Below are 16,801 nucleotides of genomic sequence, written 5' to 3'. Positions count from 1 at the left end.
AAAGGACCAGAGGAGATGGCAGGTAAAGGACCGGAGGAAATGACAGGTAAAGGACCGGGGGAGATGGCAGGTAAAGGACCAGAGGAGATGGCAGGTAAAGGACCAGAGGAGATGGCAGGTAAAGGACCGGGGGAGATGGCAGGTAAAGGACCGGGGGAGATGGCAGGTAAAGGACCGGGGGAGATGGCAGGTAAAGGACCGAGGGAGATGGCAGGTAAAGGACCAGGGAGATGGCAGGTAAAGGACCAGAGGAGATGGCAGGGAAAGGACCGGGGGAGATGGCAGGTAAAGGACCGGGGGAGATGGCAGGTAAAGGACCAGGGGAGATGGCAGGTAAAGGACCAGGGGAGATGGCAGGTAAAGGACCAGAGGAGATGGCAGGGAAAGGACAGGGGAGATGGCAGGGAAAGGACCGGGGGAGATGGCAGGGAAAGGACCGGGGGAGATGGTAGGTAAAGGACCAGGGAGATGGCAGGTAAAGGACCGGGGGAGATGGCAGGTAAAGGACCGGGGGAGATGGCAGGTAAAGGACCAGGGGAGATGGCAGGTAAAGGACCGGAGGAGATGGCAGCCATTATCTTGCAGGAGATGCTCAGGTGGACTCTGATGTTTAGTAAGTTTGGTGAAGCTGAGCTCATTTTTGGGGATGATTTTGTACATTTTTTTGTTCTTTAAGGTGTTTTTTTTTTTTTACAAAGCCTGGCTGTGCAGCTGTCAGATAAAAGCAAACTGTGTCCTCTCTGCAAACAATAAAACAGGCGGCTGACCGCGTGATGTTCAGCAGCAGTAAACTCACCCTGAGAAGAGGTCCAGAGGACAGTACAGACTGTGTCTCTTCCACTTCCCGTTGGCAACCTGCAGAGCAAAGAAGAAAGCAGCCAGAGATGAAAACAACAAAGCTGCTGTTGTGTGGCAACACATCAGTGTCGGCTCTTATTTCTGGGCCCAAACCGAGTTTGTTCTGCAGAATCCGGTTGGTAAAGGAGCAGCAAATTAAATAAATAACACTTAGCAGAGGAAGTAAAGTCGGTGGAAACCAGTACAGGACACCGGCTGGTTTTAGCCTTTAGCATTTGAACAAACAGACTCACAATCTACCCGATAAGCTCCGGATCTCCTCGGCAACTCTCACAGAATCTCTGGGTTCTTAAATCTTACACGAGGATGGTGAAGGATTTACTGACATCTACTGATAAAGTTGCACATTGCAACCAACTCCACTAACTATGAGGAGACGCTGTGGAAACTCAATGAAAACACATTAATCCTAAATTCTATTCTACTCTGCTAATACGTCACACTGTTTAAAGCTTTTTATGACATTTGTTTCGTCCCATCTTCTGTTTTTGTGTTACTTCCCTCTTAAGGCTGATTTATGCTTCAGACGCAAAGCCCTGACGCTCGGACGCAGAGCCTCTGCGAGCGTCAAAATCTTGACCACTCCCCCACGCAGAGGCTCTGCGCGCGTTGTCGTGCACCTCAGAAAAATCCTGACTACGCGACAGACGCACGCAGACCACCAACGGAAGTGCGCAGACAAAAGCGGCTGTGATTGGTCCTCGGTGTGCCTTTCCGGTTGTCTGTGTGGCTTCCTCCTTTGCATTTTCGCCAACTCCAATAAAAGAAGCTGTTCTTCTTCGATGTCGAGCAACTCCAGATCCATATCTTGCATACACTTTTTTTTTTTTTTTAAATAAACACTTCCACCGGCGCCCCCAAAGTTCTCGTCACCGCCCACCGAAATTCTCGCGAGGGGAAACTGCTGTGCGTCCCGAGAAATTCCAGACTGAGGTTGCAGAACCATAACATGAAAAGTGGTTCGCGACCAGAGCAAAGCAACACGTCAAGACGATGGACGCAGAACTATAATCCGCCCTTTACACTCGTGGAATTCAGCTGGCTGCCTTCTGCATTCAAACTGCATTTGATACAGTTGACCACAATATATTACTCGAACGACTGGAGAACTGGGCGGGTCTTTCCGGAACTGTACTAAACTGGTTCAAAACATACTTAGAGAACAGGAAGTACTTTGTGTCAATAGGTAACTTTACATCTGAGCAGACAACAATCACATGTGGAGTTCCCCAAGGTTCCATCCTGGGACCTCTTCTATTTAACATCTACATGCTCCCACTGGCACAGATTATAAAAAACAACAAAATAAACTACCATAGCTATGCAGATGACACGCAGATATATATTACAATGTCACCAGGAGACCGAGGCCCTGTACAGGCTCTTGGTAAATGCATTGAGGAGATTAATGACTGGACGTGCCACAACTTTCTCCAGCTAAACAAAAACAAAACTGAGGTAATTGTCTTAAGACAAAGAGAAACGATTACAGGTCACCACAGAACTTCAATCTGTACTCCTAGAAACTATCAACCAGGCCAGAAATCTGAGTGTAGTGATGGACTGAAAAAACACATTAAGGCAGTAACAAAGTCAGCCTACTATCACCTTAAGAATATATCAAGGTTAAAGGATCTGATGTGTCAGCAGGACCTGGAAAAACTAGTCCATGCATTCATCTTTAGTCGGCTTGATTACTGTAACAGCATCTTTACAGGTCTACCTAAAAACTGCAGCTTATTCAGAACTCGAGTCCTCACTGAGACCAAAGAAGTGGACCCCATCAGTCCAGCTCTGATGGACAGGCAGCCGGTGTAAAGACCTCAGAGGATAGACTTTAAAGTTCTGATGCTGGTCCATAAAGCTCTGAATGGTCCAGGAACAGAATGCATCAGTGACCTCCTGACCCAGTATGAACCCTCCAGACCCCTCAGCTCATCTGGATCCGGTCTTCTATCAGTTCCCAGAGTCAGAATCAGACATGGAGGAGCTGCGTTCAGCTTCTATGCTCCACATGTCTGGAACAAACTCCCAGAAAGCCTCAGATCAGCTGAAACACTCAGTGTATTTAAGACGCACCTATTTTCAGCTGAATAAAGCTCCAAATCTGAAGCTTGAGTTTCAAAACTTAATCACATTTTAAACTGCTGATTTTATCTATTGTTCTTATTTCTTTCTTTTTTGTTTGAAATTTAAAATCATTCTTTTTATTTCTACTGTTTTAATGTCTCTGTAAAGCACTTTGAATCACCTTGTAGTTGAATTGTGCCGTACAGATAAACCTGCCTTGCCTTCTGCAGCTTCACCACTAGATGTCCCCGACTCATAGCTTTTAATGGTAGTATACACGGAGTAACTGGCTAACTAATAAAAATGTAATGTCCAAATGAAACGTGGGGTCGGTAAATGGAGGCCGGACTACCTTCGTCAACACCAAAACGAGGCTGGAACTCTGCTCACAGGACGCAGCAGGGGGTAAGAAAATGTTCATTAATGATGTTGCTGATATGGGATGTTACACAGCTTCATGTCAAAATAGGCGAACTATCCCTTTAAGGACACAAAAGTGGAAAAGACAAAAGCAACTGAAGGTGTTTTGATTTGATTCGACATAAAAAAAGCTTGGTTACAGATTTGTAACATCAGACTTCAGATGCTGGGTGTTTGTGTTGCAGTTCAGTTACCTTGTAGTGCTGGTGCATGCAGTAACGGCACACTTTGGTCTTGATGTCTTTGCTGACATGTTTGGGGGATGGCAGGAAGCCACACTTGGGCTGAAAACAAAACACACACACAAAGCAGCTGCTGAGTAACACACACACTCTCACTGTCATGTGATCTGCTGCGGCGGTTTGAGTCCAAAGTAAAAGGTTTGACAGCAGATGGAACACTTTAGGTGTTAAAGATAGGGCTGGGCGAGTTAACTCGCTATTATCGGGTTAACTTGTTAATTATTTAACACCGATAAATATTTTGTCGCGCATTAACGCAGGTTTTATTATTGTAAAAGTCTGTTGAATGCATCACATTCACACAGTTACAGCAAACACCACGAAGCATGGAGGAATAAAATAAAGATAAACCAGCAGCTAACATCACCGCTACAGGTGTGAAGCTAACGGAGCTAACCGGCGCTACTTCCTGTTTTACTTGTTTCACCATAAAAGCACGTATTTTAAATTAAATTTAAAAATAAATAAATTCCTGCATTTACGGCCAAGTTGAATTGTTGAATTTCCTCCACTAAAAACACAGTGAGCCTGTTATTAGCCGGCAGAAACACGTGATCAGGCGTCACTCTGTGCATTTAATTTATTTCAATGCAAACACACTGTATTCAGAAGGCTGTGATGGACCTATAACTTTCTGAGATAACTGCTATCTTTGACCAGCCGTCTGACAGACGGATAAAAACTAGGGCTGGGTGAGTTAACTCGTTAATTATTTAATGTCGATAAATATTTTTATCGCGCATTAACGCAGGTTTTATTATTTATTTTATTATTGTAAAAAATTGTTGCTCACTGGCTTTTATTTTGTAAAAGTTTGCTGCTCTCAGGCTTTTATTTTGTAAAAGTCTGCTGCTCACAGGCTTTTATTTTGTAAAAGTTTGCTGCTCACAGGCTTTTATTTTGTAAAAGTCTGTTGCTCACAGGCTTTTATTTTGTAAAAGTCTGCTGCTGTCTGCTGTGGAACAGGAAAAGAAAGTAATCGGCGGATCCACCAAACATGGAGAAGGGTACGGAACTTTTACTCGGCCATTTTCATGTTAAAGTTCTTCCAGACGGCGGAGTCGACAGAACCAAAGTCATCTGTAAACTCTGCCAAGTTGAATTGTCTTCTCCGCGTAGTAGTTCCAGTCTAAAATATCACTTAAAGGCAAAACACACAACTGATAGCAGCAAGTCATTCAAGGAAACAGACAGTGGAGCGAGGCTTCTACATAAAAACTACAGAAAGATGCTGATGTTAAAAGTGTGTTTGCACAACAAATGTTATGGCACTTTCATTCATATGGCAGCACATTTAAAATAAAACTAAATGCTAAAAGCTATACACTACTTTTGGATTCATTTTTGGATTCTGCGTACTAATGCGATTAATCGTGATTAATCAGGGAAATCATGCGATTAATTAGATTAAACATTTTAATCGTTGCCCAGCCCTAGTTAAAGACGTAAAAAAGGAAACCCGTGACTCGGTGTGTGTTTGTACCTTTATCTCGATGCAGAGTGGGGGGGAGCGTGTTGGCTGGTGCAGGGTTGGAGACGTCAGGTTGGGCAGGCAGAGGGCGCAGCCGCTGTAGATGTCCATCACCTTATCGCAGCGCCAGGCTGGCGCACAGAAAAACAACATTTTCAGAGTAAACACATGTGACTTCATGTGTCGCTGTGTGCAGGACAGTCACAGGTTTCTATTCCTTACATATTCCTGCAGGACTTTCTGTTCACCACCACAGATTAATTACGTCTCCAATCTATGACTAGGAGCCATGAAAAATTATTTATCACCTAATTTAATCTGTCCTGGAAACACAGAAACTCAGAATTGAGGTTAAAAAAAACCAAAAAAACTCTGAATTCTCTCAGTGAACATCGAGTTTTGTTATTGTTGAATGAAAAGTGACGGAATTAATTGATATTTTTCTGTCAAAGAGAAGCTCCATCGGGCTAAATTCTCCACGGCAACAGTAACGCCATAAAGGATGCAGAAACATCTTTACAGCCTTCAGGCTCATTCCCATCATCTGTATTCACGACATTAACTTCCCTGAAATCATCCTAAACCGATCCCGACTCGTGTGTGTTTACACACATTAAACATCATCGGTTAAAGAAGACAAAACAAGGCTTAAACCTGCTGAAGTGAAACAGTGTTGGGTTGTTTGTGATATAAATATTTTCTAAAAAAAAAGGATGAAACAGCAGATTCTTTTTTTAAATGTTAGGGAGAGAAGTTATTGTGGTTTCAAAGAGGCCAAATTAAAAGTGTCACATGTCTCAGTGAGAGCACGCTGTATGGGACTGTCTTCATACTTTTTCCTCTCTTTTTTGTTTATAGTTGCATTGCGATTTAGTCTTTTGATTTATTGTAATTTATTTCTTGATTCATTGCTTGACCATTGATTTTTGTGATGTTTTTCCATTTGTTGTTTTATCCTGATAAGATGCATTTAATTTTGTTTATTTATCTTAATGGTGAGGTTCTCGATAAGCCCTCCCAGGGTTTCTAACCTCTGTATTTTTTATATATATATATATATATATATATATATATATATATATATATATATATATATATATATATATATATATATAAAAAATTCTATTTCTTACTTTTATGTGATATGCTCTTGTTTGTAATGTTGTAAAGTGCAAACAAACAATAAATAAATGAACAAATCAGCCTGGTTTCACAGAAACCTCCTCCATGGTCAGACTGAATCGTGCCAAAGCAACAGCTGCTTTAGGCTTCATGTCGTTAGAAAGAGACACAACTCACCTGGCCTCTGATGCTGAACTTTGATGGATAACTGTCGCACAAACTCCAGCGGCAGTTTGACCACTTCCTGTGGAGAACGCAGAGACACAAAGTTAGTTTGAGGACGGTTTTTATCTTGGTTTCACATCGATGTAAAGCAGACGCTGCACAGGTTTATCACCAAGGTCACGATGTGAGCCTACATTAACAATCAAAACATATTCCATCCCACATAATCTTCATTTTTTCCCCACCACACACCGTTTAATTCCCATCACACGTCTACAACCCACGTTTCAGGAGTCTGCGACTCTGACAGCGCTCTGAATCATATAAAGAGGATAAAATTAGCAGTTCCAGCTGAAAACAGAATCTAAAATAAGGAACCATCTGACCGGGAAATGTTGCTCATGTGTTAAAAACCCTCCTGACTTCAGCACTGCAGCTCACTGCTGTTGTTTTCCTGCATCTTTCTCTGGTTTACCCACAACTTTACGTCCCTTTATAAGTAAACGAAGTAACAATAAGCTGGGAAATAGAAACATTCCTCCACGAGTAGTTTAATGAATCAGGTTTGATTTCTGAAACAGTAAAACAGTCAGATGAACAGATGGTTTCATCCATTTATTAAACACATAAACATCCCGTTAACCCCCGAACTGAGAGACAACTGAAAGAAATCCAGGTACAGTTAGAATATTTTAACTGTGGGAGCATGAAGGTGTGTCTCCTGATGAGCCAATAACAGTCCTCCCTGTTCTGACCTTTTAAACTTCAGCTACAGAAACGCTGGCTCAGCTGAATTTAAACCAACGGATAATAATCAAACCTTTTTTTCCCCCCTTTTAAACTTGGGCTGATAACCCGATCCCAGACATCATGACTCAGTAGTTCCACACGTGTTATGACCCACAAACAGCTGTTTATTTACATGTTTTAAGGCAGTTTCTTCTCACAGTTAAACAGAGTTCCCCCACTGCTCTGTAGCCTTCCACACGGCTGTGATACATCCAGTTTGATCGGCCCACACCAGTTAATGGAAACAACTTCTGATATTTGTGGAAATGGTGAGAGAGATGAGTAATGATTGCCATCCGTCTGCTGTCTGTGCCCATTTGGGACCAGAAGGAGGCTGTAAAGTTTGATTTAACAGTGAAGGGACGCAGTGACACGGATATTCGTGCTAAACTCTGAAATCAGCTGACCACGTGTTTGGTATCGTAACTCCACATGACCAACAAATGGTAATTACCGCAGGCAGGTGGTTGTTATTGAAGCCGCCGGCGTCAGCAAACTGACCCACTTGTGTCATTAGGATGGTTCATTTGGGCTGGTGTGCAAGCACCCTGGTGTGGGCCAAACAGCCGGAAACCGGTGCACTTCATTTATGATGTGAAATAAAGTAAAAAGATAAGCGAGCTTAGCTTAATCCGAGAGGCCGAGCTCCTTTTAGTCCATTCATGTGGCCAGATTATTCAAATTAATCTGTAATTCTTAGAACTCAATGGTCATAAATATGCTCCAAGAGTCAGAGGTGGGTAATAACGAGTTACATTTACTTGAGTAAGTTTTTGAAAACATTATACTTCTAGGAGTAGTTTTAAATCTCTATACTTTTTACTGTTACTTGAGTAGATGTGTGCAGCAGAAACTGTCCTCTTACTCCGCTACATTAGGCTACAATGAGCTGGTTACTTTTCTTCTTACCTCTTTGGTATTCTACGCCTCATTATTTTTATCCCCCCGCGTACGCCTCATTTTAATGTTTTATTCTGACAGAGAGAGAGACTTCCGCCAAAGGCTCTACCACCTGACTGTGTTCCACCAATCAGACGCAGCCGTGCAGTCTGGTCACGTGACCGTACTCGATCTCAGCGGCGGGACGGGTTAGCTTTAGCATTAGCAGTCGTAGCAAACAAACAAAGAAACAGATGAAAAATGTCAGAACCAACGGTGGGAAATGAAGACGCAGACGAGGCCTCATACTGAAAGCATGTTTACCTTACAAAGAGTGAGAAACAGCAGCTACATTATGTGTCTTCTGTGTCAACCAAAACAAACGCACATTTCAGCAGAAACTCAACATCTAACTTGAGGAAACATGTAGCGCTAAGTTTCCTAAACTCGTTTTTCCCCTCATGGATAGGTGAATGTTTGTTTTTTAGGTTACATATGTTTTAAACATTTCCTAAGTCTCTTTTATTCTTTATTAAAGTTCTTGAATTTACCTGGATTATTTTAATTTAAGCTATTTTGTAATTAATACATTTTATCAATTGGATGAACTATGATTTGCCTAAAGATGATTATTTAGTATGTTTGTCTGTCTGATTGAATGCTTGTGTTAAATAATAAATCAGACGTTACTCAACAGTTACTCAGTACTCAAGTAGTTTTTCACCGAGCACTTTTTTACTCTTACTCAAGTAATTATTTGGATTTTTACTTTTACTTGAGTCATATTATTCTGAAGTAACAGTACTTATACTTGAGTACACTTTTTGGCTGCTCTGCCCACCTCTGGTGAGTACGTCGCTGTGATGATTTAAACACTCCACTCCTAAAACTCACAAAAATACATCCCTATCGATGCAACTGCTTAAAGAAGAGACAAACACCCTCGCCATCGGACAGCCACTGGAATTAAAATGTGCTTAATTTCTTCACCATTTTTTGGTCGTCTCACTCATTAGAATCTGTTGGCATATAAACAAACAGCTGCTGAAAATGTTTAACAACAGCAAAGTTGTATAAAAATCTTTTTATGACTCGACAGAAAGCCGTGAAAGTGTGGAGGTTTGTAAAGGTTAGTCACTTGCAGCTGCTTCTTCTCTCCGAGGCTTTAAAAGCTGCATCTCTGACCAAGATGACTGTGGCATTGTGGGTAATGTAGGCACCACATTTTGTCAAGACATAAGCCTGCAAAAGGCAGAATATCTCTCTGGATTCAATCCTTTGACTTTGGTTTTGTTAAGGAGGGCAGTCGAGATAACAGATTCTGTTTTGTGGGGCTAATTTTAGACAGAAGTGACTAAAGATAAGCACAAAGGCTGTGAACCCGACAGCGACTTACCCCGCTATGGATGAACTTCTCCCCCAGCAGGCTGCTCATCACGTTGGAGCTGAAGTCAACGATGTTCTGGATCTGCCTGAAGGCCTGCTCAGCTGTCTGAAAGAAGAAAAACAAATGAAGGTGAGCAGGTAAACCCGTGAGGGACAACCGCAGACATCCTGTCCTCAGAGCTCATGTCAAGCATCACTCAGTGGGGTCACATGGCCCTGAAAGGATCGGATTATTGGCTAAATTACAATCAGACTGAGTTATTAAGGGTAATTCTCCTTGGATATATGGCGGTGAGTGAATGGGATCAGAGGCACAAAGCGTGTCATACCCCGGTATGATAGGTGGCGCTGTACCCATTCCAGCTGTTGCTAATAGAGCCACTTCCTGTTGACCTCTTCACCACCACCAACAACAACAACAAACTCAGGCATTGGAGAAACCGCATACCTATATACTGCATACTGATCGATCAGACAGTATGCAGAGCGTTTACCCACAATGCATTTCACTCCTGCCCGAGCCGAAATCAGCCGGCCTGAAGCTGATTTCTCTTAAAGGCCAACTTCCACTAAAAACCGGTTTTCCTCGCTCCTTCTGAAAAAGGGAGGGTCACCCCTAGTTACATACACATACTAGGCTTCCAAGTGTTGCGTCACCTCCACAGGCTGTGTTCCTGAATTTACAGAAACAATACAGAGCCACGAGCGAACCACAAAAGCCTGTACATTCTACGTAGAACTGAAAAAAAGGGGTTGCCCACTTGGGATTATGCCCGCCCCCCTCGGACGGGCCCTACAAATAAGCAGAAACCTGGGCTGGCGAGTCGAGTTGACACGCCAGCCCGGGTCGTCAGTGTGAAAGGAACAGCGGACACGCTAAAATCACGAATTAACCGCGGGTTCTTCCTCAGTGTGAGAGGGGCTTCTGTTGCTTGGTGGGTTCACAGTTGAAGGTTGGGGCACAGCTGTCCCATCAGATGATGCTGTGCTTTTTACTAGTTTTGCTTTGAAATATTCAAAAATGGGTTTGTGCCTTTTCATCTTGGTTGTATATTCCACGCCACGAACAATCTCTGCAGTCTACCACAATCACTACTCCTGCCGTGCGATTTTCAGCGCTGCGCTGTAGAGGCCTACATTTTGCAACATTGACGTGTGGGGTGAAAAATATTGGTTAGGGAAAACGCTTCATTAAAATATTACCGCATGGGTTGTGTTTAAGTTTGATCTTCGACAGGTTCTGAGAAAACTTGTAGGCTCTCGGATACACACAGAGCGGGGAGGGTGGGGGGGTGTTCATTCATTCATGGGAGGGAGCCAATCAGAGACGCCTCATTATCGCGTCACCGATATGCATGAGAAGGACCGGAAAACCCTGTCGTTTCTCACCAAGCCTTTCTTCTTGCCCACCAAAACAGCTTGAAATAAAGCAACCATAATGTTTTTTTAAACAGAACCGACGCCTAATGCATTCAATAACAATGGTGAACACAGCAGTATTAATGAAATGACGATGGAAGTTGGCCTTTAAGCTCTAAACTCTGTAAACTTTAGCAACATTTGAAACATTTTCAGGTGAGAAAGTAGTCGTTTAGATCCCCAACGTGTTGAAAATCTGACAAAATACCGGCTGTTTACAATTTTGTTCCCATGAATTCGGCGCTACTAAAGCTAGCCGCAGTGAGCAACGCACTTCCTGTTATTTTCACAAAATAAAATACCCGTTGCCTTTTATCATAGGGAAAGCCATTACCATACAATTGGTGCTTTTGTTTTGAAAACAGGAAGTGAACCTACCCTCGTTGCAGCTAGCTTGAAACTGCCGTTTTGACAGGAAATGACGATCGGCGACGTCACGTTACGTTGCATCTTGGGTAGTTTGAGTATGAGTAGTAACCTCATGATGCATACCCAACATTTCGGAGAATCTAGTATGCATCCGGGAACTTCTCGCTTACTCAAACTGGCATACTAACTGTACTGGGAGAAGTATGCGGTTTTGAACACAGCCTCAGGCATTGGAGAAAGATGGAGAACGCAGAGCCAGATGAAGCTACGTCCCTCTACATTTGCTCTGTGATGAGCTGCTTGTTGCACAAACTCGATGCCCAACGGAGCATTCTCCATCGCGTTGTTTGTTTCTTTCTGACGGCGACAGCAACAGGAATATCGTCTCCTTTGACTTCCGGGTCACGACCCCGGGAAAACATCTGGAGCGTGCGCAGAACGCAAAGTCTGATTCACCACGTGCTTCAGCGTCTACAAGCAGGTTTAGAGTGACTTTAACCCAGTTATCTCGGGGTCTGAATCCCATCCGATCCAGTTCTTAGTCAGATTAAGGTGTCTACATGCACTTAATAACTCAGTCTGATTGTGATTTAGCCAATAATCCGATCCTTTCAGGGCCATGTGACCCCACTGAGTGGGGCCGTTTGTCCTCTCTGAACTACAGGAAGTCGGCTCCGTATCCACAGCAGATCTACATTTACATATCAAGCTTTTCTGTGAGTTGAATAGACTTCTGTTGCAATCAAACATGTAACTTTATCACTTCATCCATAACAAACTGTGACAGAAAACAAATGTGCGCAGCTGGGATCTGAAAAATGAAGGCAAATAAGATGGAAATTCAGTCAAGTCTTCGTGCTGAGCTCGTGCACGTGACCATGCAAAGCTCACAAATAAATGGAAATAAAATGCAATAATCCCGCGACCTCACTGAGCAGTGAAATAAAAACCTGGAAATGGATCTCCTGGCGAGGAGGCCGTCCTTTCATGTTTTTTTTCCTCTTCAAATCTGGGCTAAAAACCTACTTATTTAGGATTGCTTTTAATATCCAGTAGTATGATGACACTTATCTTATTCGATTTTGTTGTATTTTATTGCTTTCACTGTTCTTTTATTGTTTTCTTTTGTTTTTACTTATTCTTCTCTTTATTTATTACCTGCTGTAAAGCACTTTGGTACATCGTAAGGATTGTCTGTAAAGGGCTGTATAAATAAAGTACATTTACATTTAAAAAGACTAAACAAACCTGTAACCATGGCAACCGGCACTACAGCCGGGGGTCAGCTGGTTAATTACTTCATACTGGATTCGTAAAAAGGCAGACGGATTTTTCCTACAGTTAAAAAAAGCTTCAAACACCCAATATTTCTTTGTGACCCGTGAACAATCTGCATCAGCCTGTCCACAAATAATAGTTTAAAAGCATTAGAGACCTTTGATAACTTTCATAAGCTGGCGAGCGGCAGTAAATCTGAATTTCAGGAGTGGGCGGGGCCATATTTTTGGTACATATTTGGATCAGAGACTGTCCTCAAGGCTGTAATCTGACCCAGATGCAAAATTAACTGCTGCTCCGGTGAAATAAGTTCCATGGAAATGCTGCCGACAGGAACCACTCACAGCTGTTTTCTCCTCTCAGACGCAATGATTGGGTTATTAATAACCCAATACTGAGGAGTATTATAAGTCTGACAGCATGGTCTGTGTGTGATGCAGCGTGGGAACATGCTGTGCAGCCACATTTAGAAGTGCTCTGAGACGTTGGCCAACACAAACATCTCAGAGTCTGGGAGGACTTCTGGTGTCCGGGAAACATTTTATTCATAAATAATCATATCTGCTGTGAGAGTCTCAGACTGGAGGGAAATGTGTTCCTTTCACTCTGCTCGGAAACTGCAAAGTTTACATGTTTCAGCTTTTCTTTGGTCACCGAGCTCAGGCTCTCCAACTTCTCTCTTATCACGGCTTTTATATAGAAAAGCATGTTGAGAGGTCCGACGGCTGTTAGGCCTCTTATACAATCAGCTGTCAGAGTACTTAATGCACCGTCAGCAAAGGTTTTTTAATCTAACACATAACTGTGTTGGATACTCAAAACTTTCTTGACAGAATTGTGTGGACCAACTGTGATGTCTCATATTTTAAACTGACTAAAAGAGACGAAACTGTTGGGTTTTTAACAGGGCTGGGCAACGATTAAAATTTTAATCTAATTAATCACATGATTTCCCTGATTAATCACGATTAATCTCATTTGTACGCAAAATCCAAAAATGAATCCAAAAGTAGTGTATAGCTTTTAGCATTTAGCTTCATTCTAAATGTGCTGCCATATGAATGAAAGTGCCATAACATTTGTTGTGCAAACACACTTTTAACATCAGCATCTTTCTGTAGTTTTTATGTAGAAGCCTCGCTCCACTGTCTGTTTCCTTGAATGACTTGCTGCTATCAGTTGTGTGTTTTGCCTTTAAGTGATATTTTAGACTGGAACTACTACGCTGAGAAGACAATTCAACTTGGCAGTGTTTACAGATGACTTTGGTTCTGTCGACTCCGCCGTCTGGAAGAACTTTAAAATGAAAATGGCCGAGTAAAAGTTCCGTACCCTTCTCCATATTTGGTGGATCCGCCGATTACTTTCTTTTCCTGTTCCACAGCAGACAGCAGCAGACTTTTACAAAATAAAAGCCTGTGAGCAACAGACTTTCACAAAATAAAAGCCTGTGAGAAACAGACTTTTACAAAATAAAAGCCTGTGAGCAACAGACTTTTACACAATAAAAGCCTGTGAGCAACAGACTTTTACAAAATAAAAGCCTGTGAGCAACAGACTTTTACAGAATAAAAGCCTGTGAGCAACAGACTTTTACAAAATAAAAGCCTGTGAGCAACAGACTTTTACAAAATAAAAGCCTGTGAGCAACAGACTTTTACAGAATAAAAGCCTGTGAGCAACAGACTTTTACAATAATAAAATAAGTAATAAAACCTGCGTTAATGCCCGATAAAAATATTTATCGACGTTAAATAATTAACAAGTTAACGCGATAATAGCGAGTTAACTCGCCCAGCCCTAGTTTTTATCTGTCTGTCAGACAGCTGGTCAAAGATTGCAGTTATCTCAGAAAGTTATAGGTCCATCACAGCCTTCTGAATACAGTGTGTTTGCATTGAAATAAATTAAATGCACAGAGCGAGGCCTGATCACGTGTTTCTGCCGGCTAATAACAGGCTCACTGTGTATTTAGTGGAGGAAATATTCTGCACAAGTGGCTAAGTTAGCTCCATAAAACCTGAGACATCATCAGCTTGGAGCAGATGCTCTGATCAAAGATCTAACGTGGTCTGCTTCGGCCTTTAGCTTCAGACTCATATTTACCTGGGGTGGATTCTCCGAGTCTTCAGCCGGATACTTGAGCAAACGTAAAACTCTGGAGAGCTGCGAGAACAGAAGAAGAGTCCAGTTAGGATCAGCAGAGGATCATTTACTAAACACCACAGATAGAGAACGTTAAAAACAACTTATTCTTAATTTCATTTGCAATTTTTGGCTTCCAAAATGTATGTTAAGAAAACAGAAAAACAGTCGTACTTGGTTGTGTTTTAACATGCTACTCTAGCTTTGCCTCGTGTTAGAAACCCACTGCATCCTTTTCTTTTCTTAAGCCCCTCCCTCTCTGACAGGTTATAAAATAAAAGAATAGAAAAAATACTTTATTCATCCCCCAGTGGGGGAAATTCAAATTAGTCAAATAGCTAAAAAATAATAAAAATATTTACAATGATTGTATATTAACAACAACAACAATAATAATACCAATTCTAATAAAAATACTACTATTAACTAATAATAACAATAATAATAATAATAAATGACTAAATAAATTTTTAAAAATAATAAATAAATTTTAAAAAAGTTAAATAAAAAGGTTATGGCGCGTTTAGTTCAGCTCGAATCAAAATAATAGAAAGGAGATCAATGCTTTGGTTCCAAGAAAACTAAAGAAACTGTTTCTAAAAGTTCCCAAAGACAAAAAGGTGACCATCTTAAACAAAGATTATCACAATATTTACATAATTAAGCTGCCCTTGGTTAAATATATGACCAAACGCATGTCTGAGTTACAGTGACAGAACATCTCAAACAAGCTCAAACATCGATTCAGGGCAACAAGAACAGCGAGTCCATCCTGCAGAGTCCCGGGTGTGTCAGAGGAAGTACTTCAGTGGGATTTAAAACAAAAGAACTCCAAACACCAAACATGTGCGTCAGAGAGCAAGTCCAGACGAGCGTCTCTGCCTCCACAAACTTCTGACACAGTCATTCAGATTCAGTGATACGTGAAGCAGCGGATCGTGTTCTCTGACCTCATTCTGCTGGTTGAGGAGCGGCAGGAAACACAGCTGGAAGCCTCCACGGGCGCCCGGATGATCCACTACCTGACAAAGCGTTAGCTGCACTCTGCACACCCAGTTACAGAGGGCCGCGGTCCCTACTTACAGAGGGCCGCGGTCCCTAGTTACAGAGGGCCGCGGTCCCTAGTTACAGAGGGCCGCGGTCCCTAGTTACAGAGGGCCGCGGTCCCTAGTTACAGAGGGCCGCGGTCCCTAGTTACAGAGGGCCGCGGTCCCTAGTTACAGAGGGCCGCGGTCTCTAGTTACAGAGGGCCGCGGTCCCTAGTTACAGAGGGCCGCGGTCCCTAGTTACAGAGGGCCGCGGTCCCTAGTTACAGAGGGCCGCGGTCTCTAGTTACAGAGGGCCGCGGTCCCTAGTTACAGAGGGCCGCGGTCCCTAGTTACAGAGGGCCGTGGTCCCTAGTTACAGAGGGCCGCGGTCCCTAGTTACAGAGGGCCGCGGTCCCTAGTTACAGAGGGCCGCGGTCTCTAGTTACAGAGGGCTGTGGTCCCTAGTTACAGAGGGCCGTGGTCCCTAGTTACAGAGGGCCGCGGTCTCTAGTTACAGAGGGCCGCGGTCTCTAGTTACAGAGGGCCGCGGTCCCTAGTTACAGAGGGCCGTGGTCCCTAGTTACAGAGGGCCGCGGTCCCTAGTTACAGAGGGCCCCGGTCCCTAGTTACAGAGGGCCCCGGTCCCTAGTTACAGAGGGCCGCGGTCTCTAGTTACAGAGGGCCGCGGTCCCTAGTTACAGAGGGCCGCGGTCCCTAGTTACAGAGGGCCGTGGTCCCTAGTTACAGAGGGCCGTGGTCCCGAGTTACAGAGGGCTGTGGTCCCTAGTTACAGAGGGCCGCGGTCTCTAGTTACAGAGGGCCGCGGTCCCTAGTTACAGAGGGCCGCGGTCCCTAGTTACAGAGGGCCCCGGTCCCTAGTTACAGAGGGCCCCGGTCCCTAGTTACAGAGGGCCGCGGTCTCTAGTTACAGAGGGCCGCGGTCCCTAGTTACAGAGGGCCGCGGTCCCTAGTTACAGAGGGCCGTGGTCCCTAGTTACAGAGGGCCGCGGTCTCTAGTTACAGAGGGCTGTGGTCCCTAGTTACAGAGGGCCGCGGTCTCTAGTTACAGAGGGCCGCGGTCCCTAGTTACAGAGGGCCGCGGTCCCTAGTTACAGAGGGCCGTGGTCCCTAGTTACAGAGGGCCGTGGTCCCTAGTTACA

The 16,801-nt window shown here is 43.4% G+C and overlaps 1 protein-coding gene across 1 annotated transcript in view; it reads right to left on the bottom strand.

Moving 5' to 3' along the window:
• The window catches only part of ippk (inositol 1,3,4,5,6-pentakisphosphate 2-kinase), a 34,381-nt gene that overhangs the window by 14,829 nt on the left and 2,751 nt on the right, over positions 1–16,801 (bottom strand). Inside the window, exons 2-7 of the mRNA XM_075460063.1 lie at positions 14,575–14,634; positions 9,413–9,508; positions 6,361–6,427; positions 5,074–5,192; positions 3,543–3,632; positions 797–855 (exon numbers count right to left, since the gene is read on the bottom strand). Of these exons, the coding sequence (XP_075316178.1) occupies positions 797–855; positions 3,543–3,632; positions 5,074–5,192; positions 6,361–6,427; positions 9,413–9,508; positions 14,575–14,634 (491 nt within the window). The remainder of the gene's footprint in view (positions 1–796; positions 856–3,542; positions 3,633–5,073; positions 5,193–6,360; positions 6,428–9,412; positions 9,509–14,574; positions 14,635–16,801) is intronic.

The sequence above is a fragment of the Odontesthes bonariensis genome, chromosome 3 (genome assembly GCF_027942865.1).
Source record: "Odontesthes bonariensis isolate fOdoBon6 chromosome 3, fOdoBon6.hap1, whole genome shotgun sequence".
Lineage (NCBI taxonomy): Eukaryota > Metazoa > Chordata > Actinopteri > Atheriniformes > Atherinopsidae > Odontesthes > Odontesthes bonariensis.
This window is presented reverse-complemented; position numbering and strand designations above follow the sequence as displayed.